The sequence below is a fragment of the Dendropsophus ebraccatus genome, chromosome 5 (genome assembly GCF_027789765.1).
Source record: "Dendropsophus ebraccatus isolate aDenEbr1 chromosome 5, aDenEbr1.pat, whole genome shotgun sequence".
In the NCBI taxonomy this organism is placed as follows: Eukaryota; Metazoa; Chordata; class Amphibia; order Anura; family Hylidae; genus Dendropsophus; species Dendropsophus ebraccatus.
Window position 1 is genome coordinate 158,800,426 of NC_091458.1, and position 27,907 is coordinate 158,828,332.

Sequence of the window (27,907 nt, forward strand, 5' to 3'; positions counted from 1 at the left end):
TCACATACTGGTATCATGGCTGTGCAGTGGTCACATACTGGTATTATGGCTGTGCACTGGTCACATACTGGTATCATGGCTGTGCGGTGGTCACATACTAGTATCATGGCTGTGCAGTGGTCACATACTGGTATCATGGCTGTGCGGTGGTCACATACTGGTATCATGGCTGTGCGGTGGTCACATAGTAGTAGTATCATGGCTGTGCAGTGGTCACATGCTGGTATCATGGCTGTGCGGTGGTCACATAGTAGTAGTATCATGGCTGTGCGGTGGTCACATACTGGTATCATGGCTGTGCGGTGGTCACATACTGGTATCATGGCTGTGCGGTGGTCACATACTGGTATCATGGCTGTGCGGTGGTCACATACTGGTATCATGGCTGTGCGGTGGTCACATACTGGTATCATGGCTGTGCGGTGGTCACATAGTAGTATCATGGCTGTGCGGTGGTCACATACTGGTATCATGGCTGTGCGGTGGTCACATACTGGTATCATGGCTGTGCGGTGGTCACATACTGGTATCATGGCTGTGCGGTGGTCACATACTGGTATCATGGCTGTGCGGTGGTCACATAGTAGTATCATGGCTGTGCGGTGGTCACATACTGGTATCATGGCTGTGCAGTGGTCACATAGTAGTAGTATCATGGCTGTGCGGTGGTCACATAGTAGTATCATGGCTGTGCGGTGGTCACATACTGGTATCATGGCTGTGCGGTGGTCACATACTGGTATCATGGCTGTGCGGTGGTCACATACTGGTATCATGGCTGTGCGGTGGTCACATACTGGTATCATGTCTGTGCGGTGGTCACATAGTAGTAGTATCATGGCTGTGCGGTGGTCACATACTGGTATCATGGCTGTGCGGTGGTCACATACTGGTATCATGGCTGTGCAGTGGTCACATAGTAGTATCATGGCTGTGCAGTGGTCACATACTAGTATCATGGCTGTGCAGTGGTCACATACTGGTATCATGGCTGTGCGGTGGTCACATACTGGTATCATGGCTGTGCGGTGGTCACATACTAGTACCATGGCTGTGCGGTGGTCACATACTGGTATCATGGCTGTGCGGTGGTCACATGCTGGTATCATGGCTGTGCGGTGGTCACATACTGGTATCATGGCTGTGCAGTGGTCACATACTGGTATCATGGCTGTGCGGTGGTCACATAGTAGTATCATGGCTGTGCACTGGTCACATACTGGTATCATGGCTGTGCGGTGGTCATATACTGGTATCATGGCTGTGCGGTGGTCACATACTGGTATCATGGCTGTGCGGTGGTCACATACTGGTATCATGGCTGTGCGGTGGTCACATACTGGTATCATGGCTGTGCGGTGGTCACATACTGGTATCATGGCTGTGCGGTGGTCACATACTGGTATCATGGCTGTGCGGTGGTCACATACTGGTATCATGGCTGTGCGGTGGTCACATAGTAGTATCATGGCTGTGCGGTGGTCACATACTGGTATCATGGCTGTGCACTGGTCACATACTGGTATCATGGCTGTGCACTGGTCACATACTGGTATCATGGCTGTGCGGTGGTCACATACTGGTATCATGGCTGTGCGGTGGTCACATACTGGTATCATGGCTGTGTGTGTGATCACTGAGGGTGGAGATGCCTGAAAAATACAATTATTTGATTCATGCACCTTGTCTCCTGCTCTGCAGCTGAACACCATGTTCCCTCTATAATATATTCACCAGCTACAGTTTCCAGCTAATCGATAGTCGTATTGATTGTGCTATTTATAGAATGTTACTACAAATGACGAGCATGGAACACGGCCAGCAAAACCTCCTAAGGTACAAGTCTCAGGCTGGATCCCGGCTGCATTCTGCAGTCATCATTTACTATAAGTCTGGGGAGAATCCCAACCCCAGCCACCCCCTATGGAGGCCAAAGGATTGTCATTCCGGCCTCTTTATGGGACACATATTGGTGCTTGGCTGACGGATGACCACAGACTGCTGCACTATTCTATCTGGCTGGATCCCATCAGAACCACATAACATGGGAGCCTATGGATGATGGACGCCACCAAGCGGCCTCGGTCATATCTATACATCTGCACCCCCTGACGATTATGCCTTATGGACACTTCTAACATGTCCGACCTTAGTACAGCCACATGTTATAAAGGATAGTAAGATTTCATGTAGTTGGTGTAAACTGACTGACTAGAAAATAATCAAATCAAGTTTTTATGCCAACCCTATTTAAAAAAAATTTCTTCAATTATACATTTTACAAAAATCCTGAAATCTTAGTTTCCAACCTTAGTCACACCTAGCTCGATCATTAGGACACGTACAGGATTCTGGCAGCCAGGCAGAGCTAGAAGTTTGCGGAGGCTGCCATCTTGGATTTTCAGCAGGAAATTCTCTTATCATGCAGTGCACAAGAGCCACCCAAACAATTCCATATGAACTTTTAAGCACTCAACACTGACGACATTTGCTATCTTGGCTTTTTTGTTTTTTTTCGCAACATACCCTCCGCAGACTCGTCCGGCTTCTGCCCTAAGGGCAGATGTCAGACGAGAAAACAGCTCAGGGCCGTTTAACACTAGCCGATCAATAATGAAAATGGCCACCGATCTGCTAGGACAGCACTTGTTTACTGAACCTAATACACGGCACAACCATCTAGTGCGAGGTCATACATTACCTGACCACACTAGCTTCCTTTCTCCTGCCTGGTCCTACAGCCACCCTATACCAGGGTACAGTAGTCACAGTGTCAGACCAGATAGAAGACAGGGAGGTACCGGAGAGCACGTCAGGTAAAGTATGATCTCCACTTGTTTTTACAGCGTCAGCCGTGCGTCGCTATTACACCCAGTCGGGACAATCAGCTATTAAGCTATGTTCACACAACATAAGTTCTGAGGTAATCACGGTCATTGTTGCAACAGCTGTGAAAGTGCAGTACTTATGTAGTGCTGCAGGCTGAGGGAATCCTATACACATAGCATACACTCTGGCCAGGATCCCTAGCGGCGTCATAGAAAACCCTGTCAGTGCACACTGTGGAGCGAGCGGCTCAGACTGTACGCTCCATAGTGTGTAGTGGGGAGTTCTGATGCAGGCGCGCACGGATGCATCAGAACTCAGAGGCGCTAAAGATAATCTTTTTTGAGACCAGCCGGTGTCTTACAAGGTCTGAACATGGCCTTACACGGAACAATAATCGACCCAATTCATCCAATTGTCGCTCTGTGTAACGGGGCCCTTAGTGTGCTGGATTTCTAAGGGACACAAACCAGCACTAGAGATCGGGCAGAGAGTCTCTCTCCATCGAGCAGAGTCTGCATGTGACTGGCAGATCAGAACTCTTCTTTTAGAGACTCCTTTATAAAACTAAGAAGAAAAAAACAAAACACAGCCATAATGCCAAGAGGCAGAGAAATAAAGTAGGAGACATTACAAAGAAAAATATGATGTTTTATTCTTGATTCGAGTCTGAACAGTATTTGCTTTTGGTTGGTAAAAGCCTCTGCTGTAAGTGCTGTCACAGGAGCCCATGAGATATGCTGCAGGGAGGTCTCTGAGATATGCTGCAGGGAGATCTCTCCATCATTCATGTATGGAAGGCGCCCTAAGCAGGAGAAGCCTCCTTACAGCATATCATGTTGGGATCACTTCTAAAGTATCATCATGGTTCAATAAGTTAAGGAAGCCGCCATCCTGTGCTGGGAAGATTTACTTGAAGTTCTTGGCAAAGTCCTCCCCCTTTTTAATGGAGCCTTTCAGCTCTCCTATGGCCTCTGCTACCAGCTTCTCCTCGAATGCGGACAGCTTCCCCAGGCCCAGATTCTTCTCAATCCCATTTTTCTATTAGAGAAAAGAGAAATATTAAAATAAGACGATTGAATGCAATACAGAGCGCAAGAACAACTTCAAGATTTAGTCGGCTTTTTATTGGTAGACATAGGGGGGGGGGGGGGGGGGGGGGGGGGGGGGGAGGAGGATTTATCAAACGGTATAAGGTAGAATTGTCTTAGTGGCCCCTAGCAACCAGATTCCACTTTTCATTCCTCAGATTCTTTGGAAATGAAAAGTGGAATCTGGTTGTTAGGGGCAACTAAGACAATTCGAGCTGAAACATTTCCCAGGACTGGATCCAGCTTTTCCAGACCCCCACAGATTGCTCCGGTCACTGTTATTTAGACACTGCGATTGTGGGGTTTAAGTGGTTAATAGCAGGTGGCAGCGCTAATCGCTGCAGACAGTCACTGACAGCAGCTGGGTCTCACCCTTTATGAGGCAAGCTCAGCTCCTGAGCTAGCTGCATACGGCCCCTGCACGTGATGGTTCGTGACATCATAATGTGGCAAGGGGGTTAAAAAATTATTAGATAAATAAAACTTCCGGTAGTGAATGTACCAGTACATGGTTTTTGTTTTCTACATGAATAGAGCGCAGCTGGCGCAGGGATATTGGTGCCAGATTCCTTTTTTTTTTTAACCACTTCCGTCTTTCCCACGCACGGAGTCTGTCTATTACGAGCATTGGAGGTGGCTGGCTCGCACTGGCCCGCCAACCCCCAGTTTGTCTGAACCCCCTCCTCTCTGTGACCCAGCTTCATTGATTCTAATAGAGCTGCCTGACAGAGGGGAGACAGCGGGCCTGCCTCTGGTGCTTCATACCTGGCCGGTGCGTGGGAACAGACCAGCACTGTGTGGGAACCAGGTAGCGGTTCAAAAAGTAGACTGCGGCACCGGCATCCGCACGCCAGTCTATTCATTCAAACCATGTACTAGTGGTACCATCGCTTTAAAAGGGTATTCCGGGGAAAATCAATAAATTGGCAGTGGAAAGGGTTAACCAAGGTTAACCCTTTCCTAATATACTTGTCCTGTATTGGCTCCCCAAGGAAATCTCTGGTCCAGTCACATGAGTGTCCAGCCTGCGACTTGCGGATCTTCTGTCCTTCCGGTTCGGTGACGTCACCCTGCCGGCGTCCGCTCTCCTTCTCATTAGCAGCAGAGCACTGAACCCTGACTGGCTTGCTAGCGTGTAGCCAATCAGGGTTTAGTGCTCTGCGTCCCCTGAGGCTGCTGTACCAGGGGTTGTGGGGGCTCAGTGCCGGTCACCAGTTACATGGGCCGGCACTGCACTATGAGGGGTCCCTGCGGCATCCAACATCACACCCCCGCCCCCAAAGCGATGCCGACCGTGTCTCGGGAAGGGATGCGGCAGGCGGCATTACTTCAATCCCAACTACCAGACACACGGAGCGGAGCTATGAACGAACTAAGGCCGCCTGCCGCATCCCTTTCCCTCCCGGGACTCATGGTCAGCATCGCTGACACCCGGGAGGGAAGTCCTGCAGAGTGGTGCTGTTCCCCCCGGCCCCCCCCCTCCCCTCAAAGATCGCTCACCCCCACGAGTGCACTGCCGCGCTGGTCCGGTCTTGGCACCTTTTTCATCTGACAGGCGCTGTGCACGGAGCAAGGAAGAAATCTCTCCAGCTCATGCACAGCGCCTGACCATGAGTCCCGGGAGGGGAAGGGATGCGGCGGGCGGCCTTAGTTCGTTCATAGCTCCGCTCCGTGTGTCTGGTAGTTGGGATTGAAGTAATGCCGCCTGCCGCATCCCTTCCCGGGACACGGTCGCATCGCTTTGGGGGCGGGGGTGTGATGTTGGATGCCGCAGGGACCCCTCACATAGTGCAGTGCCGTCGCAGGCTGGACACTCATGTGACTGGACCAGAGATCTCCTTGGGGAGCCAATACAGGACAGGTAAGTATATTAGGAAAGGGTTAACCTTGGTTAACCCTTTCCACTGCCAATTTATTGATTTTCCCCGGAATACCCCTTTAAATTACCAGTTTCGTATTTTGTAGTTTTTATTGCATAATTTAGAAAATTTTCAAATGCAATTTTTCAAAATTATACAGTAAAACTACAGCGTAAAGAATAACAAACCTCAGTAATAAGTCAGTAACAAAACCGATATGTTTTTAACCCCTTAACGACCGTGGACTCTGAACCGCCGCGGTCCTGGGTGCCGCATGTAGCCAGGGAACCGCGGCTATTAGCGGGCACGGTCCGATCGCTGTGTCCACTAACATGACAGCTGCATCCGATTACCTGATGCAGCCTTTCCCTGATGTCTAGTGGCGGAGATCGCCCCCCCGAGACATTGTCCTGGATCCCCGTGTCTTGTTCCGGCCGGGGTCTGTGCCGTAATGGCGCTGATCCCGGCTCGGCACCGGTTGCAGCAGCCGGAAGCAACCGAGTTCATATCTCATCGATCTATGCAGCATGAGAGAAGCCCAGTGTTATTAGTAAAAAGCTCCCTCCCCTAATAAAAGTCTGAATCACCCCCCTTTTCCCATGTTATAAATAAAAATAAACAAACCAAAAAATGTTTGGTATCGCCTTGTGCGCCCGATCACATTCCTGATCTCGCACGGTAAACGGCGTCAGCGCAAAAAAAAAAAAAAAAAAAAAAAAAAAAAAAAAAAAAAAAAAAAAAAAAAAAAAATCGCAGTGAAAAATCGTGCATTTTTGGTCGCATCAAATCCAGAAAAATTGGAATAAAAAGCAATCAAAAAGTCGTATATGCGAAATCAAGGTACCGATAGAAAGAACACATGGCGCAAAGAATGACACATGACACAGCGCCATAGACCAAAGGATAAAAGCGCTATAAGCCGGGGAATGGAGCGGTTGTAAGGAACATATATTTGTTAACAATGGTTTGAATTTTTTTTACAGGCCATCAGATGTAAGTTATACATGTTATATATCGTAATCGTAACAACTTGAGGAACATATAACAAGTCAGTTTTACCCCAGGGCGAATGGCGTAAAAACAAATACCTCCCAAATAAACAATGCTTTTTTTTTTTTTTATTTCACCATTTTTTTTTCTGGTTTTCCAGTGTACTGAAAAAAAACAAAACAAATTCAGCCTGCCATTGCGAAGAACAATTAGTGGGGCAAAAAAAATAAGGGCTCAAGGAAAAAACGAAAACGCAAAAAATGAAGCTGGCCCGATCCTTAAGGTGTTAAAAATTCTCACACCTTCGTGGCCAATGCAGAGTACGTCATTTTGTATGATATAAAGGCTGGAGTCACACGTTCCATGTTCGCTCCATGAAGCACGGGCAATGAATCCCTGTAGTGGAGCCGTTTCCCCGCACGGCATGATGTATTATGCCAGAAACGGTTTGAATGATTGTGTTGCTGTAATGACACGACCACATGGCTCAGCCACCACAGCGGCACAATCATTCAGTTTCCCCGCTCCCGGCATCCTATTACATCATGCCGTGCGGGGAAATATTCCAGTGCAAGGATTCGCCACCTGTGCTTCACAGAGCGTATATGGGACACGAGACTCCAGCCATAAAAGGTTACCTTAGACATGCGGGTCATAGGTCACTTACCCCCAGCAGCAGTGGAGTTGAGAAGTAAGTGCATTCAGTTTCTTCAGATCTTACAAAGGAGCATTCAATGACACCTTCCTTCCCATTCATGGCATCCAGCAGAGAAAAGACAAAACGTGCGCCAGCATAGGCCATCGAGAGGGTTGCAGACCCTAAAGGGAGGAGGAACAGACGTTTTGTAGTGTTATCATTCAATAGCAAAATGCTATGTCCCCAAATACTGTGATCCCACACCATTGCTTCTATACAACCTGGATAACATACGGTTCCACTAAACAGTCCCATATGCCAAGTGTCGTCATACAGCATACCCAACTAGATGGCGCGCACACACACTGCAAATAACTGATTGCCTATCCTTAGGAGACGCCATCAATCACAGATTGCCTGGGTGCTGACACCTGGTACTAGGTGTTCAATATCCAAACAGTGAACAATTGTGTCAGAACTAGCCTCCCCCCCCCCTAAACTTGAATGCTGAATGGCTGAGTGGGCTGAAAACGTCAAGTCTTAAGCCGCATCGAAGACCAGAGCGGTGTGAAGTGGGACCGGCCACTAAAACCCAGGAGGCAAGTGGAAGTTGTTGCCTTCATCCATCCCCTCCATAGTGGAAAAAACCCTCCCGCCCATAGTACCCCTTTAAGTACTACCCCACCACCGATGCACCAAATGACCTCATTTTATTTACGTAAAGGTTAAAGGCATCTAAAAATGATACCACGCAGTGTGATAGAAGAAAAGTGAGACTGGAGTAGAATGTATAGGTAGACTTATACACTGTACAGCCAACGTCTAGCTTCTCAGCTCACCTGCTCCAGCTTTAGCTTTGACGACCTCTGTTCCTGCCTCTTGGATTCTGCCGGTAAGAGTTTCCAATTGATCTTGGGGAAATTCTACTTTAGGTGTGCACTGTTGAAAATAAAATTGGTGCACGTTTATAAAACCACTTTTTTGGTCACAGATCTAAGGCACACCATCAGATTAAGCCCACTGAATGCAGTAATCCATGCCCAAACAACCAGGTATGGTTCCTATGTAGTATTCACATAATACCACAATACAGCTAAGCACAGAGGAGCTTGTGACCATGTTCCAACATCCATATCCTACACAGAGCCTGTATATGCCTATACAGGAGCACAGTCACATGCTCCTCCATTCTAGGCCATATTGTGGACAGGATTGCCATTATAGGAGTGCGGCCAAAAGTATTTAATATGTTATTACTTATGGAAAGTTATACAAATTCCTAATGTACATTATGGGAAATGCACATATACTGCTATTTCCCTTAATTTAGTAGATCAGGGAGCTTCAGATTCCCTAAAAAACCATGATGTCACAAATCAGGTGCAATTCCTATGGAGTGTCCAGCAGGGGCACACTATATGTAGAAGTCTATGGAATGTACTGTGTCTATGGAGCTGTATGTAAGTAATGGAGTGTTAGATTACTTTTATGGTATACTTTGGGGAGCACAGAGTAGGATGGTACACAGAGTATCATGCAGAGTCATATGCAAACTGTGTGCGCCAAAAACACTTGTTTAAGCACAACAGAAAAGTGTGACTTCATATTACCGTACCTGAGAGATGAGAGGAATAATTGTTTTTCCAGCATGTCCACCGACCACAGGAACATTGACACGAGCGGGATCCAGCCCCTGAGGGTAAAATAGATGCACGATATATAAAACTAGGGAAGTCATAGATACTGTACAAGTTCTGTATCTGCCGAGCACAGGCAATCCTATGCACCGAGCAGTTTACAGATCTGCGATGTGCGGTATGACCAGACGGAATCTGGTAAACGGTAAAATGAAGAAGGCTGCGTTACCTTTAGGTCTGCGACAAAGGTGTTGGCCCTTACAATGTCAAGTGTAGTAACTCCGAAGATACGGTTAGGATTGTAGACACCATGCTTCTTAAACATTTCTGAAGTGATCGGAATTGTTGAGTTCACCTATGGGGGAGGGGATAAAAAAAAATAAATCAGTATCAAAAGTTCCCCAAATGACAAAACACATGAACAAGTGAGATGTATACAGCAACTAGTTTAGCTTAACCCCTAGGCGACCCTGGACGTACCCGTACGCTCGTAGCCCGGGACCGCGGCTATTAGTGGGCACGGTCCGATTGCCGTGCCCGCTAATACAGTAATCGGATGCAGCTGTCAAAGTGGACAGCTGCATCCGATTACTTACTGCACAACTTCCCTGGAGTCTAGTGGGGAGGATCGCTCCTCCGGGACCTTGTCCCGGAGTAGCGATCCACACATCTTACCCCGTCCGCGGTCAGCGCCGTAATGGCGCTGATCCCGGCTCGGCACTCAATTGCTTCTAGCTGCAGCAGCCGGAAGCAATCGATGTGCCTATCTCAATCTATGCTGTATATATATATATATATATATATATATATATATATATATATATATATATATATATATATATATATAATAACCCTAACCCCAGGGGGGGGCTTGTAGTATAAGTGTAAAAGTAAAAATAAAAAAAGTTTTATCATCAATAAAAAGCCCCCTCCCCTAATAAAAGTCAGAACCACCCCCTTTTCCCAGGTTATAAATAAAAACATGTTTGCTATCGCCGCGTGCGTGATCGCCCGAACTATTAATCACATTCCTGATCTCGCACGGTAAATGGTGTAAGTGCAAAAAAATCCCAAAGTGCAAAATTGTGCATTTTTGGTCGCATCAAATCCAGAAAAATAGTAATAAAGAGTGATCCAAAAGTCACATATGCGCAATCAAGGTACCGATAGAAAGCAAACATCATGGCGCAAAAAATGACACCTGACACAGCGCCATAGACTAAAGGATAAAAGCGTTATAAGTATGGGAATAGAGCGATATTAAGGAACATATATTTGTTAATGGTTTGAATTTTTTTTTTACAGTAAAAGTTATACATGTTATATATCGTTGTAATCGTAACAACTTGGGGAACATTTAGTACAATTAGTGATGCAAAAAATAAGGGCTCATGTGGGTTTCTAGGTGAAAAAATGCAAGTGCTATGGCCTTCTAAACACAAGGAGGAAAAAACGAAAACGCAAAAATTTAAATTGGCCCCGTCCTTAAGGGTTAAAGGGGTTATCCAGTGCTACAAAAACATGGCCACTTTCTTTCAGAGACAACACGACTCTTGTCTCCAGTTCAGGTGCAGTTTGCAAATTAAGCTCCATTCACTTCAATGGAACAGAGTAGCAAAACCCCGTCCGGTGCTGTCTCTGGAAGAAAGTGGCCATGTTTTTGTAGCGCTGGAGAACCCCTTTAACAGAGTTGAGAATACTCCTTTAGGCTATGTTCCCACACAGTATTTTGCAACTAAAACCAGGAGTGGATTGAATACACAGAAAGGCTATGTTCACACACTGTTGAAATAGAGTGGATGGCCGTCATGTAATGGCAAATAACGTCCAATATTTAAAAACAATAGGCGTTAATAACAGCAATTATTAGCCATTATATAGCGGCCATCCACTCTATTTCAGTGTGTGTGAACATAGCCTGTGTATTCAATCCACTCCTGGTTTTAGTTGCCAAATACTGAGCAAAAATCCTGTGTGGGAACATAGCCTTAAGGTTGGAGGCAGAGCTACCATGTCTCCACTTTATTTTTTTACTCACTGGATTGGCAATGATGCAGATCATGGCTTCTGGACAGGTCTTTGCACAAGCGTCGGTGAGGGTAGCGACAATAGATGCATTCGTGTTGAAAAGATCGTCACGCGTCATCCCTGATAGAGATAAAAAAAAAAAGCTGTAAAATTACACCAAACTAGACATATTATACAGGGAGGGGTCAGCGAGCTTAGAGTGTAACTTACCAGGTTTTCTAGGGACACCGGCAGGGATGACCACCACATCTGCCCCCTTCAGGCTGTCCGCCAGCTGCTCAGCTCCAATGAATCCTGGAACATTAAGAGGGGGTCTAAAGGTTTGGTGCTGTATTTTGAAAAAAGCAGCTATGTTTCTCTAATACTGAATAAACCCTTTAAGGGGGGGGGGGGGGGGGCGCGCGCCCATCAGCAAAGGCTTAAACGGCCCATACAAGATAACACAGGGGACGAGGGCCAAGGGGGGATGAGTAAGCAGGAAGAGCTGAAAAGCAGAAAGTTTGAATGATTTTTGCCCAGGAAAAAAAATTCACAGGTCAGACAGCTCGGCGATGGTTTGCTGCAGTGAGGTAGGATTGTAGGATCTTGTTCTTGGTGCGTAGGGATGGTAACCAGGATGCATATGCCATACAGTGCTTCTCAATTCCAGTCCTCACCAACAGGTCATGTTTTGAGGATATTCCGTACAAAGAACACCTGTGACTATACCTGATGCACCGAGTATAATTATATCACCTGTGACTATACCTGATGCACCGAGTATAATTATATCACCTGTGACTATACCTGATGCACCGAGTACAATTATAATCACCTGTGACTATACCTGATGCACCGAGTACAATTATATCACCTGTGACTACACCTGATGCACCGAGTATAATTATATCACCAGTGAAATACTAAGGAAATCCTAAATACATGACCTGCTGGTGAGGCGTGAGGACTGGGATTGAGAAGCCCTGCACTAGACAGAAGTGTGTGCATATCTACAGGACCAGATACCGATCTACCGTTACACCATACACCATCAGTCACATTACCTGTCACCTTTGCTCTGGTTTCAATATGGCTCAAGTCTGCAGCGACGCCGGGTGTGTGGGCGATATCATAGAGCGCCAGTTTACTTATGAGGGGGCTGCTCTTCAGGAGGAGAGAGAGAGGCTGCCCGATTCCTCCGGACGCACCAAGCACGGCCACGCGGGCGTTGTTCTGAAACGACATTACAGACATACACATATATATCCATACACACTCAGCACACTGCTGTATAGACTGCTGACTGACACGCTGTACACCTAAAGCCCCCTGTGTTGTTGGCCTAGTGGGGGGCACCTCAGCTGATGTTCATTACAGGTGGGGGGGGGAAGGGGGAGGATCAATGCACTGGGGGCGGGGCTACTGCTCCCAGTGCACCAATCAGCTGATATACATTAGAGGGGGGTGATAGCCCAATTAGCATGAAAGTTAAAACACCAAATATTCCAGGAACAGCGCCGAGAATGAAGGTAAGAGACAGATCCTCATCCTCAGCTCCCTGTGCCGTATAGGGCGATAGCAGCAGGTTGGATTCTTCTGACCCCTTTAGGGTGTGTTCACATGTACAGGATCTGCAGCAGATTTGATGGCCCAGATTAGATTTAAAGCTGCAGATCCTGTACGTGTGACCGCACCCTTAAAGTGACTGTACCCCCAGGCCCAGGCTGAAGCACTGGAGGTGGCCGACCCCCCCTTAATGGGAAGAAACCCCCACCCCTCCATTACAATCAATGGAACCCTATCATAGAGGGGCGGGGGGTTTCCTCCCAGTAAGGGGGGGGGGGTCGGCCGCCTCCAGTGCTTCAGCCTGGGCCTGGGGGTACAGTCACTTTAAGGAGTCGTCCATTACACCAGCCTCCCCACAAAATATAGGGAAGTTTAGGAAAGTTGTCTCCTAACCAGTCGCCTGCGGCCTCTCCCAATCCTGACAGGTGTCGCTTTATGTGTAGTCACTGATGTAATAAGTATCAATCAATATCACTCCGGACCAACCCAGCAGACTCTGACCAGGGCGAGGATTACTAATATGCAGCGTAGGGGTCGGGGAGGTCAGCCGACACCTGCTGCAACGTCCAGAGTACCAATAAAGCCGGACAAGCAGGACCCCACCCCCGCCCCCCAGAAACCACGACAAAGGGCAAGCACGCCCGACCCCCCCCCCCCCCCGACAAATGCCACAGAAGTCAGGGGTGTCAGATTCAGGCCCTCCAGCTGTTGCAGCACCACAACTCCCATCATACCTGGATAGGTAAAGCTTCAGCTTTCCAGGATGATGGGAGTTATAGTTGTGTATCAGCCAGAGTTTGACATTAAGTCTTGTCCAGCTTTCCGAGAACCCTGAAGGACAAAGCAACCTTCGCATACACAATACATTACTATGGTGGTGATCACTGCAGAACAAGGCAGATCCGTCATTCAGGAGTCTAGAAAAGCGACCGGTAATCTCTGACACAGTAAAATCTCCAGTACTTATCAGCTGCTGGATGTCCTGCAGGAAGTGTTGTATTCTCTCCAGTCTGACACAGTGCTCTCTGCTGCCACCTCTGTCCATGTCAGGAACTGTCCAGAGCAGCAGCAAATCCCCATAGAAAACCTCTCCTGCTCTGGACAGTTCCTGACATGGACAGAGGTGGCAGCAGAGAGCACTGTGTCAGCCTGGAGAGAATACACCACTTCCTGCAGGACATACAGCAGCTGATAAGTACTGGAGATTTTTATATAGAAGTAAATTACAAATCTCTCTATAACTTTCTGACACAAGTAGAATTGGAAGTTGCTGGAGTTCCCCTTTAAGGTTCTCCACCAGGTGAGCAGATATAAGATCTATTGTCCCTGTTATCAGCCGCCTGTAGAGTCCATCAATGAGAGGACACGAGGCTCGGTGCGCCCCCTGCTGTGTATGACCGGACACCGTGCACACCGGCAATGCTTCCTATGGAGGGAGGGGACGCTGGGACTTGTAGTGCTCAATGTCAGCTGAGGACCCCGGCACCCGGTTACCTGTGCGCTGGTGGAGAGTCCCCGGATGAGGCCGGACGCGGCGGGTCTTGCTATACGGGAGAACATGACGGTATCGCGGGCGGAAGGACCGGACTACGGGCTGAGCGAGCGGTGACTCCAACGACCTCCAGCCGCAGCAGAGACAGCGACAGAACGAGGAGGCGGGGCCTAGACACGACGTCTGACGTCACCACTGACCTTTCGTCCTGTGCGTCGCAGATAAAGGCGGACGTGCAACAACGCGCATGCGCAGTGCTGTGAGAACGGCGGGCCGGGACTTTGTAACGTTTACTCTTGTACAATATAATGTTACCGGGTGCCGTGTGCTCTTATTATTATTAAGACTCAGAAATCATCATTTACACAGGAAAACGCCGCGTGAATTAGAGATAAAAGATATTTCCTATTGCGTGTCATGTGACTCCGCCCATAGCAACGTCCGGGGCGTTCATAGCAACAAGAAGTTTAGTATGGAGCTGACGCTGTGAGTGGACTGACAGACGTGGTGAAGCCTGTGAGGGAGGGAAACCAGTAAGGATATTAGGCAGTGTTCTCACCTGTGTTGTCTTCTGGCTCTAGTATAGGGGTAAGGAACATTGGCTCAAAACTACAACTCCCATCATGCATGGACTGACAAAGCTTTACTTATGCAGGCATGATGGGAGTTGTAGTTTTGTAACAGCTGGAGGGCCGAGGTTTCCAATATGGCGTCCAGCTAATACCCCCACAGAATAGAGGGTACAGGGTGTAATAGGGCGGCCATGTATGGGGTGTAATAGGGCGGCCATATATGGGGTGTAATAGGGCGGCCATGTATGGGGTGTAATAGGGCGGCCATATATGGGGTGTACGGGGTGTAATAGGGCGGCCATATATGGGGTGTAATAGGGCGGCCATATATGGGGTATACGGGGTGTAATAGGGCGGCCATATATGGGGTGTAATAGGGCGGCCATATATGGGGTATACGGGGTGTAATAGGGCGGCCATATATGGGGTGTAATAGGGCGGCCATACATGGGGTGTACGGGGTGTAATAGGGCGGCCATATATGGGGTGTAATAGGGCGGCCATATATGGGGTGTACGGGGTGTAATAGGGCGGCCATATATGGGGTGTAATAGGGCGGCCATATATGGGGTGTAATAGGGCGGCCATATATGGGGTGTACGGGGTGTAATAGGGCGGCCATATATGGGGTGTACGGGGTGTAATAGGGCGGCCATATATGGGGTGTAATAGGGCGGCCATATATGGGGTATACGGGGTGTAATAGGGCGGCCATATATGGGGTGTAATAGGGCGGCCATACATGGGGTGTACGGGGTGTAATAGGGCGGCCATATATGGGGTGTAATAGGGCGGCCATATATGGGGTGTACGGGGTGTAATAGGGCGGCCATATATGGGGTGTAATAGGGCGGCCATATATGGGGTGTAATAGGGCGGCCATATATGGGGTGTACGGGGTGTAATAGGGCGGCCATATATGGGGTGTACGGGGTGTAATAGGGCGGCCATATATGGGGTGTACGGGGTGTAATAGGGCGGCCATATATGGGGTGTAATAGGGCGGCCATATATGGGGTGTACGGGGTGTAATAGGGCGGCCATATATGGGGTGTACGGGGTGTAATAGGGCGGCCATATATGGGGTGTAATAGGGCGGCCATATATGGGGTGTACGGGGTGTAATAGGGCGGCCATATATGGGGTGTACGGGGTGTAATAGGGCGGCCATATATGGGGTGTCCGGGGTGTAATAGGGCGGCCATATATGGGGTGTACGGGGTGTAATAGGGCGGCCATATATGGGGTGTAATAGGGCGGCCATATATGGGGTGTAATAGGGCGGCCATATATGGGGTGTAATAGGGCGGCCATATATGGGGTGTACGGGGTGTAATAGGGCGGCCATATATGGGGTGTACGGGGTGTAATAGGGCGGCCATATATGGGGTGTACGGGGTGTAATAGTGCGGCCATATATGGGGTGTAATAGGGCGGCCATATATGGGGTGTAATAGGGCGGCCATATATGGGGTGTACGGGGTGTAATAGGGCGGCCATATATGGGGTGTACGGGGTGTAATAGGGCGGCCATATATGGGGTGTACGGGGTGTAATAGTGCGGCCATATATGGGGTGTAATAGGGCGGCCATATATGGGGTGTAATAGGGCGGCCATATATGGGGTGTACGGGGTGTAATAGGGCGGCCATATATGGGGTGTACGGGGTGTAATAGGGCGGCCATATATGGGGTGTACAGGTGTGACTCCAGCCTTATATATGGGGTGTACCGGGTGTTGTAGGGCGGCCAAAGAGGTCATGTACCTACTGAATAGAGGGACGTTCAACAAAATTCTCCACGCCGCATAGCCAAACCCACATATCACTTTTCCTATTGCTGTTCACAAAATCATTACAACATTAGGGTCGTCCAAAAAGACGGTCGTAAAATGGGCAAAAAAAAGATATTGTTGTAACACAGGGCCCCCATATAGGCACCACCCCCCCCTTTTACATAGCCCCTCTCCCTCCCTATGTAGTCATCTCGTCTGGTACTTGCCACCACTCCCCCATGTAGGCAAACAAAAACAACATACTCACCTAGTCGGCACATGTCCGGCGTCTCCTCTCCCTGTTCTGAGCTCAGGAGTGACATCACTTGTGTGCTGGAGCACTTGGGGGGAGCGGCCTCTTGTGGCTGGAGGCAGAAGGCTCCTTGCGGCCACAAGAGTGTTTAGCAGAACGGGGACCCAAAGGCTCCTTGTTCTGTCAATAACACTCAGTGCTGCATTAAACTGTGAGCGTTCATCATGAGCGCTCACATTAAAGGGCCACTCCTACGTGGCTGCTGACAGCGACGTGGGGGGGCTGCATATGGTGGCCGTCGTGGAATATGACCCCAAAATCGTGAATGTACCGTCTGATTATGGACGTGTTTAGCAATGGACGTGGTTTAGCAATGGAACTGACTCCTTTTGTGCTTATTGTACAGTTTTATTGGGTATGGGAGACGGAAGCTTGCTGTTCATGGACTACGACCATATCTCCTCCCCCGACTGATGCACGGCTTCTGGATTGACCCAGTCCCACCTTCTGTGTCAGGTCCGTCATTAGGACTTGCCACAGAGCTCATAGAAATGACTACAGAAGCCGTGCATCACCCGGGGGAGGAGATGTTGGTGCGCCAGGCCCTCCTCAAGTGCACCAAAATAACAAATGTGCATACTTAGAAAATGGCGTAGATCCTGGGAACCAGGCGGTGAATTAAAAAAGTACAGCACCATCAGAATCAGTGCAGCGTCATGCATCAGGTTGTATGAAAAGCTTATTATACGGTGGTATATTCATCATTTTTCACCAGACAACCTCTAAGGTGATGTTCACACATGGAGTTTCATTGTAGTACTGTACTCTATTCACAGAAATAATGCAGTACCGCAATGAAACTGAAATGTGTGACCACCTCATGCCCTTTTTCTCCGGAGTACCCCTTTAAAGGGGTTATCCAGCGCTACAAAAACATGGCCACTTTCCCCCTACTGTTGTCTCCAGTTGGGGTGGGGTTTTGAAACTCAGTTCCATTGAAGTAAATGGAGCTTAATTGCAAACTGCACCTGAACTGGAGACAAGAGAGGGGGAAAAGTGTCCATGTTTTTGTAGCATTGGACAACCCCTTTAAGGGCCATCCCAAATTAAGCCGTTTAAATTTTTTTTTTGCAGAAATCAATAGTACAGGCGATTTTAAGAAACTTTGTAATTGGTTTTATTAGCGAAAAATGCATTTTTATCATGAAAAAGCAGTTTGAAGCTCTCCCCCCTGTCGTCATGGTTCTCTATGGAGAGGGGAGGGGTGGAGGGAGATGAGGAACCAAAACAGGATAACAAAGAGTTAATTTACAGCTACATCATCGAGCTATCTCCTCTGAGGTCAGCACTGACCTCTCTGACCTCTGAATACCGGCTTTCACACAGGTCCAGCTGTGTAATTCTTTATTCTCTGCTGGCGACTAATCTCCCTCCTCCCCCCTCCCCTCTCCATAGGTTACACAGAGCCCGACTGATGTAAGAGTCGAGATTTCCTGATAATGAGCAGTGACTGAGAGAGAGGAGGGGGGAGGACCTGGGGAAAGGCTTATTGAATGCAGATAATGGCAGATTTGCCTAATACACCCAATTACAAAGTTTCTTAAAATCGGCAGTGACACTTTAAAGATTAGAGATAAACACAACTTAAAGGGAACCTGTCATTCTGGCTACCGGGGGAAAGCCCACCTGGCCCCCCGGTGGAGCCCCGCATACTGAATCCTTCCAGGAAGTCCCGCTTCTGGACCCAGTCCCGGGGCGGAGAAGTTGCCGCCCGAAGCTATGCTATATCAATAGAGATGAGTCCGACGTCCATAGAAAATGACTGGAGTAGGGTTGGGCAGGCTCTGCCCCGGCAGCTGGGGTGACAGGTCCTCTTTAACCATGTTTGAGTCCTATCCTTCAGCATTTCATTACCGGTGGCTGAAGAAGTTGGATGCAGCCCAAGGGAATCCTAGAAACATGGATACTGTCTATGGTCTATGGCTACATCTATGTTTTCCAGGATTTCCCAGGGCTGCTGGGACTCAAGCATGCTTGAGGCGCGCTCATTTTCATTAAAGATCTGTCTAAACAATAGGAGGAGGAGAACAGATGGGCCAAGAAAGGCTTCAGGGCAGATAACACACGGCAGCCTAAGTATGCCACAGAGTCACAGGAAACTCCTCTTCTCCTGTGTTATCCATTGATGACTATAGTCTCCCTATGTTTCAAACAAATATGACTGTAGAGGTTTTCCCCCCCAAAAAGCTTCTATACATCAGATAATGGGGCAATTTTACAGTATATTAGAGAACAATACCTTGTTATATTTTTTTGTTTTGTTCCAGAAACATGGCTATGTTGGCGCTATGTACAGCGACAGAACTCTACAACATCCTGAACCAGTCTACTAAATTCTCTAGGCTTGCTGAACCAAACTATTTATGTCTTCTGGGTACGTAAATTTTTATATATATATATATATATATATATATATATATATATATATGTTATCGCATGTAACTGTGTCTTGACAGGCATCTGTCTTCTTCTTTAAAATATATATATTTTTCATTTTATAGACGCACGTTCCAAAAGGGAGTACAATGAGAGCCACATTATTACTGCAAGGAGAGCTAAACAGGTATTGTTGGGCTTTATTCACATGGTGCAGATTCACTGTAGATTTTAGCTCTGGATTCGCACAGGTAATACATGCAGTGGATTGTAGCACTACACATTGCATCAAATGAAACCAGTGTAACAGTACACAGAGGACTAGAGGTGAGCAAACCTTAAAGTGTCCCTGTCATTATAACTTTCATCAACAGTAAATGTAAAATAAAGCAAGTTTACAATTTACATTCATTTTCTTTTTGTTATCATGCTATAAAACAGCTATACTTACTGTATCCAGGTCCAGCCTCCTGAAGGCAGATATATAACAGCTATACTTACTGTATCCAGGTCCAGTCTCCTGAAGGCAGCTATATAACAGCTATACTTACTGTATCCAGCTCCAGTCTCCTGAAGGCAGCTATATAACAGCTATACTTACTGTATCCAGCTCCAGTCTCCTGAAGGCAGCTATATAACAGCTATACTTACTGTATCCAGGTCCAGTCTCCTGAAGGCTGCTATATAACAGCTATACTTACTGTATCCAGGTGCAGTCTCCTGCAGGCAGCTATATAACAGCTATACTTACTGTATCCAGGTCCAGTCTCCTGCTATATAACAGCTATACTTACTGTATCCAGGCCCAGTCTCCTGAAGGCAGCTATATAACAGCTATACTTACTGTATCCAGGTCCAGTCTCCTGAAGGCAGCTATATAACAGCTATACTTACTGTATCCAGGTGCAGTCTCCTGCAGGCAGCTATATAACAGCTATACTTACTGTATCCAGGTCCAGTCTCCTGAAGGCAGCTATATAACAGCTATACTTACTGTATCCAGGTGCAGTCTCCTGCAGGCAGCTATATAACAGCTATACTTACTGTATCCAGGTCCAGTCTCCTGAAGGCCGCTATATAACAGCTATACTTTCTATATCCAGGTCCAGTCTCCTGAAGGCAGCTATATAACAGCTATACTTACTGTATCCAGGTCCAGTCTCCTGAAGGCCGCTATATAACAGCTATACTTTCTATATCCAGGTCCAGTCTCCTGAAGGCAGCTATATAACAGCTATACTTACTGTATCCAGGTCCAGTCTCCTGAAGGCAGCTATGTAACAGCTATACTTACTGTATCCAGGTCCAGTCTCCTGAAGGCTGCTATATAACAGCTATACTTACTATATCCAGGGCCATTCTCCTGAAGGCTGCTATATAACAGCTATACTTACTGTATCCAGGTCCAGTCTCCTGGAGGCTGCTATATAACACCTATACTTACTGTATCCAGGTCCAGTCTCCTGAAGGCAGCTATATAGCAGCTATACTTACTGTATCCAGGTCCAGTCTCCTGAAGCTTTTTAATTTTGTGCTGGTGACTAAATACTAAGAGACTAAAATGTAAATTGCAAACTTGCTTTATATCACATCTACTGTTGATTTCGTTTTTGGAAGTTATGACGACAGTAACACTTTAAGAAGAACCTGTCACCGCCTGTGCTGGGGCAGAGCCCGGCCGACCCCCCGCTAGAGACCCTTATACTTACCCCATACACGAAATCCCGCTCCTTGATCCGCTCCCGTTGCTGAGATATCACTGTCGGAAGCCTGGTGGACGCGCATCAGAGATGAGTCCGACGCTCATAGAGAATGACGGCTACATTGATTCTCTATGATCGTCAGACTCATCTCTGTTGCGCGCGCCAGGCTTCCGACTGTGATATCTAGGCAGCGGAAGCGAGTCAAGGAGCGGGACTTCGTGCACGGGGTAAGTATAAGGGTCTCTAGCGAGGGGGGGGGAGAGTATAAGGGGTGTCGGCCAGGCTCTGTCCGGCATGGACGGTGACAGGTTCCCTTTAAGCATGCTTGGGTCCCTCCGAACTTGAGCGTTTGCCCATCCCTACAGAGGACAGAGAGCCTCATCTGACAGTGAACAAGGCAATGCAATCTTTCATGTTTTTTTTCTATAGAATGAAGACATGTGCTTCCTGTTACCAGAGTCTATAGAGTTGGATTGCATGAAGTATTGTGTGGTATATGACAGTCGGACTGATTCTTTAGATGGTGAAGGTAAGTAAATTATACAGCAGTAACTTCAAGTATTTATAGAGAAACTAACAGCAGGTGAGAAGACTCTTTTTCTTACCTTCATTCTCAGTGATGTTTTAGGTAAATCCTGCAATTTATTATTATGTAAGGCTGGGTTCACACTGCAGTTTGTTTTATGCAAAAAAAAAAAACAGATGTATTTGTGTGCATCCGTTTTGATCCGTTTTTCCATTGACTTCCATTATAAAAAAAAAGTATCAAAAAACGCATGTTTTTTAGCGTACACAAAAATGTGGATGACCACGTTTTTGTGCATGCTAAAGAAAAAACGGATGTGTTTTCATCTTTCTTTCATAATATAAGTCAACGGAGAAACGGTTAAAAACGGATACACACAAAAACATCAGTTTTTTGCAAAAAAAAAACGGATAAAAAAACAGACTGCAAAGACGCAGCGTGAACCCAGCCTAAATTATTCTGTTTGGTGCATGTAGGAATTAATGAAAATGGTGCAGAGGATAAAAGTAAGAAAACCACCTTAATTCTTAGCGTCCCCGGCCCTATGGGAACATAACAGGGTGTTAGAGTTTCCCTTTAATATCTACATTCTCTTCATAGGTCCGGCCATACAATGTGCCAAGGTCATGTCACAAGTCACTCGTCTCCCAGTGCTGGTGCTCAAAGGGGGATATGAAGAATTTTCAGGTTATTACCATTTCTTCAGGTCTCAGAAGGTTTTTTGGATGCCCCAGGTAAGTACGTACAACCTGCTTGGTTTATATGTACAGGTTAGGTGGGCTGACTCTTTATCGCACAGCTTCCCAGCAACTCGTTGAACAGCTTGTGGGGGTTGGCGGTGGATTGGCCTGATGTTCGGACGTACATGACCGTTATCGTCGCTCGCTTGCAGTGTCTTTACAAGGCACGATTAGTCACACGGTCGGCTGCACAGGTGATCGCTGTATCGTACGTGCGGCCGTAACAATGCATTGTTACCGGCCGCACCTCTCCTGTTTATGGGTGTGTGGCTTCTGCTGCCTTCCGTACACAAATGTGAAAACACAGCCAAATGGTGCGGCCACACGTTGCATACCCTGCAGATTTTCTGCAGCATCTATAGAGCCAAAATCAGGAGTGGAGCCAACTAGAACAGGAAGGTATAAGGCTGTTCCCACATTCGGAGTGCGGTCAAAAGCACCCCCACTTTATTCTAGGCTAATAGGCCATGTAAGCTGGGGTAGACCAGGTTGGCCTAACCCTTTATAATCCCTAAATATATGTTGTATTGCAGAAATACAAAGAATACACAGGTTTATATTTACAGTGGGCTGGCAAAAAAAGAGTTAATCAAGTTTTATGGGGGGGGGGGGGTGGAATACAAAACTAGAGATGAGCGATCCCTGAGCGTGCCGGATTTGATTACTGGTGGCTGCTGAAGAAGTTGGATGCCGCCCCAGGGAGTCCTGGAAAACATGGAAAAAGCCTATGGGCCGTATGGACTCCCTAGGGCGTCATCCAACTTCTTCAGCAGCCACCAGTGATCAAATGCCGCATGCTCATTGATCGCTCATCTCTAATGATAACATCTTACTAAAGCATCTTGGTTTTTTTTCCTTATGATTATAACCTTATCCCTGCATCCGATATGTGCTCTATAGCCAATCTAGATCCTGGTCTTTTCATGGTTTTAGGCTGTTCCCGACTGTATAGTAAGCTGCATAGAGGCTTTTGCTATAACCTATATACAGCTTATAGACTCCACTTGCTTACTGATATTGTATTATTTGCATTTCTTGTAGGAAATTGATGAATTTCAGCCATATCCGATTGAAATCATCCCAGGTTTATTATACATGGGCGATCTAAGACAAGCAAATGACAGGCACATACAGAAGGATTTGAAGATTAAGTCTCACGTTAATGTCTCACTGGATCCTACACAGCTGTAAGTGATACGGCCCCTTTCACACATCAGTATTGTAATGTCCACAGTTACTGTACAAATCCGTAACTGCAGACAGTATAGTACCAAAGGCCGCGATTTGTACCACAGAAAATACCGGCAAGTCTGTATATGGCCCGTATTTACGGCACAGATGACCTATTACTAATGACCACAGACAGCGGATAAGTAAGAGGGCGGATAGGTAAGAGGGCGGATAAGTAAGAGGGCGGATAAGTAAGAGGGCGGATAGGTAAGAGGGCGGATAAGTAAGAGGGCGGATAGGTAAGAGGGCGGATAGGTAAGAGGGCGGATAGGTAAGAGGGCGGATAGGTAAGAGGGCGGATAGGTAAGAGGGCGGATAGGTAAGAGGGCGGATAGGTAAGAGGGCGGATAGGTAAGAGGGCGGATAGGTAAGAGGGCGGATAGGTATGAGGGCGGATAGGTATGAGGGAGGATAGGTAAGAGGGCGGATAGGTAAGAGGGCGGATAGGTAAGAGGGCGGATAGGTAAGAGGGCGGATAGGTAAGAGGGCGGGTAAGTAAGAGGGCGGGTAAGTAAGAGGGCGGATAAGTAAGAGGGCGGATAAGTAAGAGGGCGGATAAGTAAGAGGGCGGATAAGTAAGCGGGCGGATAGGTATGAGGGCGGATAGGTATGAGGGCGGATAGGTATGAGGGCGGATAAGTAAGAGGGCGGATAGGTATGAGGGCGGATAGGTAAGAGGGCGGATAGGTAAGAGGGCGGATAGGTAAGAGGGCGGATAGGTAAGAGGGCGGATAGGTATGAGGGCGGATAAGTAAGAGGGCGGATAAGTATGAGGGCGGATAAGTATGAGGGCGGATAGGTAAGAGGGCGGATAGGTATGAGGGCGGATAAGTAAGAGGGCGGATAAGTAAGAGGGCGGATAAGTAAGAGGGCGGATAAGTAAGCGGGCGGATAAGTAAGCGGGCGGATAAGTAAAAGGGCGGATAAGTAAGAGGGCTGTCATCTTTGTTTCAGCATTTGATATACTTGTATTTTTCAGTTCTTTGCTCAGTGGACAAGTATTACACATTTCAGAGCCAGACTCATGCGATTCAGATCTTCTTCAGTTTTTCCCAAGTGCTTGTCAGTTTATAGGTAAATATTCATTGAAATCTGGATAGAACAGTGTCGTTTAGTCATATAGTCTCTTTTCTGGAGCTGTCCATACATATACTGTAGTTGCCACACATCCCCTGTAGGATCATGCACGTGGACACATACCCATACAGGGAGGTTAAGGTCTTTCATCTAATATGTACGGGCACCTTTACACCTTTTACTGTCTGCCCCTCGTACTGTACCACTGTCTGTCCCTCGTACTGTGCCACTCTCTGCCCCTCGTACTGTACCACTGTCTGTCCCTCGTACTGTATCACTGTCTGTCCCTCATACTGTACCACTGTCTGTCCCTCGTACTGTACCACTGTATGCTTCTCGTACTGTGCCACTGCCTGCCCCTCATACTGTGCCACTCTCTGCCCCTCATACTGTGCCACTCTCTGCCCCTCATACTGTTAGACTGCCTTCCCCTCGCACTGTGCCACTGTCTGCCCCTCATACTGTTAGACTGCCTTCCCCTCGCACTGTGCCACTGTCTGCCCCCTGTACTGTGCCACTGTCTTTGTTCCCAAATCTGTGGCTCTCCAGCTGTTGCAAAACTACGCCTGCCCCCCACCTCTTTTTGTGGTCAGTAGGGTAAATACAATGGAGGCAGACCATGCAACTGCTACAGGACCTGTGCGGCAGGTGGAAGTGTGGGAGTAGTTTCAGCCACGTTTGTATTGGATTTCAAACACAAATGTGGAGACATAGCCTTATGGTTCAGGTACATACAATACAATCCGTCAGTAGAAACAAATAACAGTTCTATATATTAGTGTAGAAATCCTTATTATTTCAATGGGCTTAAAACTTGTCGGTTCTGTATCTACTGCGCAGACCTGGCAGGAGCAGAGACTTCACAATATGATATTATATTATTATTTTCATCATACACATCGGAGTAGAAGATGTCATTGTGATACTTTTTGTTTCTTTTCCTAGATTCTCATATGGCACCAAATTGCGCCGTCCTCGTGTATTCCCAGCTCGGGATCAGCCGCTGCAGTGCTGTGCTAATTGCATATCTCATCCATTACAGAAAATGCACACTCCAGGTAATGTGTGACTACTTAAAGGGGAACGCCGGGCAGCCTTGATTATAAATAATACAGTTTTCTGGCCACTCTGTAACTCTTGCTGCTACTGTTCCCATGGGCCGCTATCAGACTACATTTTCCAGTAGTCTTTTGCGGCGCACACTAAGAACATCCTGTTTTCTCCTAACCCCGTAACCCCACCCCTCCTGACATCTCCCCGCCCCCTGTCCCCCCCCCCCCCCCCCCCCAATCTGTGCTCAGTAAAGAAACCTGTGCTTACTGAGGATTCACAGAGACCTGTTCTTATCACTTCCTGGTTATCACTGAATTACCAGTGCGGCAAAACGGTGCAGATACAGTAATTCTTTGCATGGAGGCATCTATATAATTTTTAACTAATAACGAATTTCCTATTAAATTGGTACTGGCCCTTTAATTTTTTTACATATAGCTGCCCTTATATAGAAAGTAAGAGCCTGTTCTTATTTCCCCACGCTCCCCCTGGGTCCTCCTGCGGCGTCAGACTCGTCTCAGGAGAGGCACCTGCCCAGTCAGTCACTGGCTGTGGCGCTGTCTGTTTTTCCTGAGCGGCCGGTCACTCCTAGGACGAGTCCATCAAAGGAGCGCTCAGTGGAGGGAGCCAGAGACTCCGCAGGAGGACCCGGGGGAGCATGGGAAGGTAAGAATAGGCCCTTTATTATTTTACACATAGGGCAGCAATATATTTAAAAAATGAAAGGCCAGAGTACCCATATAAAGTGAGTCTGTCAGCCGCCATTCATGTTCCCAGCTGCTGACACTGATAGGGAATGGTGGCGCATAGTACCCTTCATATGTGTCTCCTTTGATCTAACAGTGTCAGCAATTTGGAAGGTGAATTACAGCTGACAGATTACTACAAAATATTCCAATCACCACATTCATCAATAGACGTCTAATCTGCTTAAAATACAAAGAAATCTGTATGTGGTATCACTGCTATAGACCAGGGGTCGGGAACCTTGGCTCTCCAGCTGTTGCAGAACGACAACTCCCATCATGCCTGGAAAGCCAAAGCTTCAGCTGGAGAGCCGAGGTCCCCTCACCCTGATGATATAGGTGCATGTGTGTTATATAGAGAGACATAGAGCAGAGCGCGGGATCCTTTGTCTCATCTCACAATGTTGTTGTTTTTCAGGAAGCCTGGAATCGCCTTCTCAAGTGCAAAACCAATATGAGGCCAAACAGGGGGTTTGTACGGCAGCTGTCCAGATGGGAAAACGCGGTCTTAGGGCGTGAACATACCAACATATCAGATCCGAAGTTTTAATCGTCAGCATTACTAAAGTGATGGCGTTTGTCATTCAGGACAAGAAATACAAGTTTCTCTAAATAAACTATTTATTAGGTAACTCTACATTTAGCACCAGTAAGGTTTCCAGTAGATGAAGTAGTGTACATGGTGTAATAGTGACCAATGAGGACCAAGGTACAGAAGCCAGTCCTTTATCGGGCATATGGCATCCACTTGTATTGCAGATCTTCTGATACCTTTGTTATTTATCAGTGGTGATAAAGATATAAGATGATTACATTTTCCTATGATATCCCAGTGGTTGGAATTGCCCTTAAAGGGGTATTCCCATTTTGTTAAAGGGGCGGTGTCACGAAGCCAGGCAACATTGCAAACCCTTTCCCACAATCCCCCTTGCTGCCTGTGAAGTGAAAACCAACTGTGAGTACTAATAGGACAGATCGTGTGACTGGGATTGAACGGAGCATGAGTGACCCAAGAGAGTGGATGCCTGGCGACCGTTACCGAGGGCAACAGGTTATAAATCTAAGCAGCACACGGGGGATTAGTGAGTCTAGCTCTCACCTGATACATTGTAAGAAATGCTTGTACATTGGAAAGATGTTACATTTAACATAATGAATCAGTATAGACCTTGTTTTCTTCATGGCACTGCCCCTTTAAGTTATTCTCTATTCACAGGAGCCAACTGGTGGAATTCTGACTGCTGGGACCCCCACCGATTACGAGAACAAGGACATAACTTTCCATTGAATGAATGGTGTGCACAGCCACTTGCTATGAGGGTCGCTGGACATTTCCGCACATGCTCGGTGCACACCATTCATTCCAGGTACAGTTATATGTCTGTTCTCAGGATCAGTCAGAATCCCCCTTTAAATAATCCACCTATAACTTGGAGTATGCTTGCTGAGACTTTTTGTCACAAAGAGGATTCTCTCCTGGTCTTTCTGCTAGTGGTGTGTGCACATGCATGGGGAGCCTATATGACCTGTCCTCCATTTATAATCTTTTCCTAGCTTCAATATTGGCAGTTAAAAACCTGACTGTGTGAACACACCCCAAAAGGGCCAGCGATCAGCCGTAACTGAGGAAAGGCTCATTCATGAGCTGATTGTATCTCTTATATGACCAATAAAATTAGAGTTATCAGCAGG

At 47.2% G+C, this 27,907-nt stretch overlaps 2 protein-coding genes across 5 annotated transcripts; one reads left to right on the forward strand and one right to left on the reverse strand.

Annotated features, from left to right (window-relative positions):
• Positions 1–3,456: 3,456 nt before the first annotated feature.
• On the reverse strand, positions 3,457–14,278 carry MDH2 (malate dehydrogenase 2). Its single transcript, XM_069971759.1, has 9 exons — positions 14,108–14,278; positions 12,112–12,280; positions 11,279–11,362; positions 11,079–11,188; positions 9,270–9,395; positions 9,019–9,096; positions 8,243–8,342; positions 7,434–7,585; positions 3,457–3,867 (listed from the first exon to the last, which is right to left on the reverse strand). Exons 1-9 carry the CDS (start codon positions 14,171–14,173, stop codon positions 3,736–3,738), a joined length of 1,017 nt encoding a protein of 338 aa, XP_069827860.1. The 5' UTR covers positions 14,174–14,278; the 3' UTR covers positions 3,457–3,735.
• On the forward strand, positions 14,102–26,925 carry STYXL1 (serine/threonine/tyrosine interacting like 1). 4 transcript variants are annotated; one of them, XM_069971762.1, is made up of 9 exons: positions 14,102–14,364; positions 19,032–19,138; positions 19,266–19,327; positions 21,273–21,372; positions 21,970–22,103; positions 23,151–23,296; positions 24,319–24,413; positions 25,362–25,474; positions 26,634–26,925. In XM_069971762.1, exons 2-9 carry the CDS (start codon positions 19,036–19,038, stop codon positions 26,763–26,765), a joined length of 885 nt encoding a protein of 294 aa, XP_069827863.1. In that variant the 5' UTR covers positions 14,102–14,364; positions 19,032–19,035; the 3' UTR covers positions 26,766–26,925. The 4 variants fall into 4 exon arrangements, with proteins under 4 accessions (XP_069827863.1, XP_069827864.1, XP_069827861.1 ...); XM_069971763.1 differs by having other exon boundaries at positions 14,305–14,388; XM_069971760.1 differs by lacking the exon at positions 14,102–14,364 and adding an exon at positions 14,395–14,591.
• The last annotated feature ends 982 nt before the right edge of the window (positions 26,926–27,907 follow it).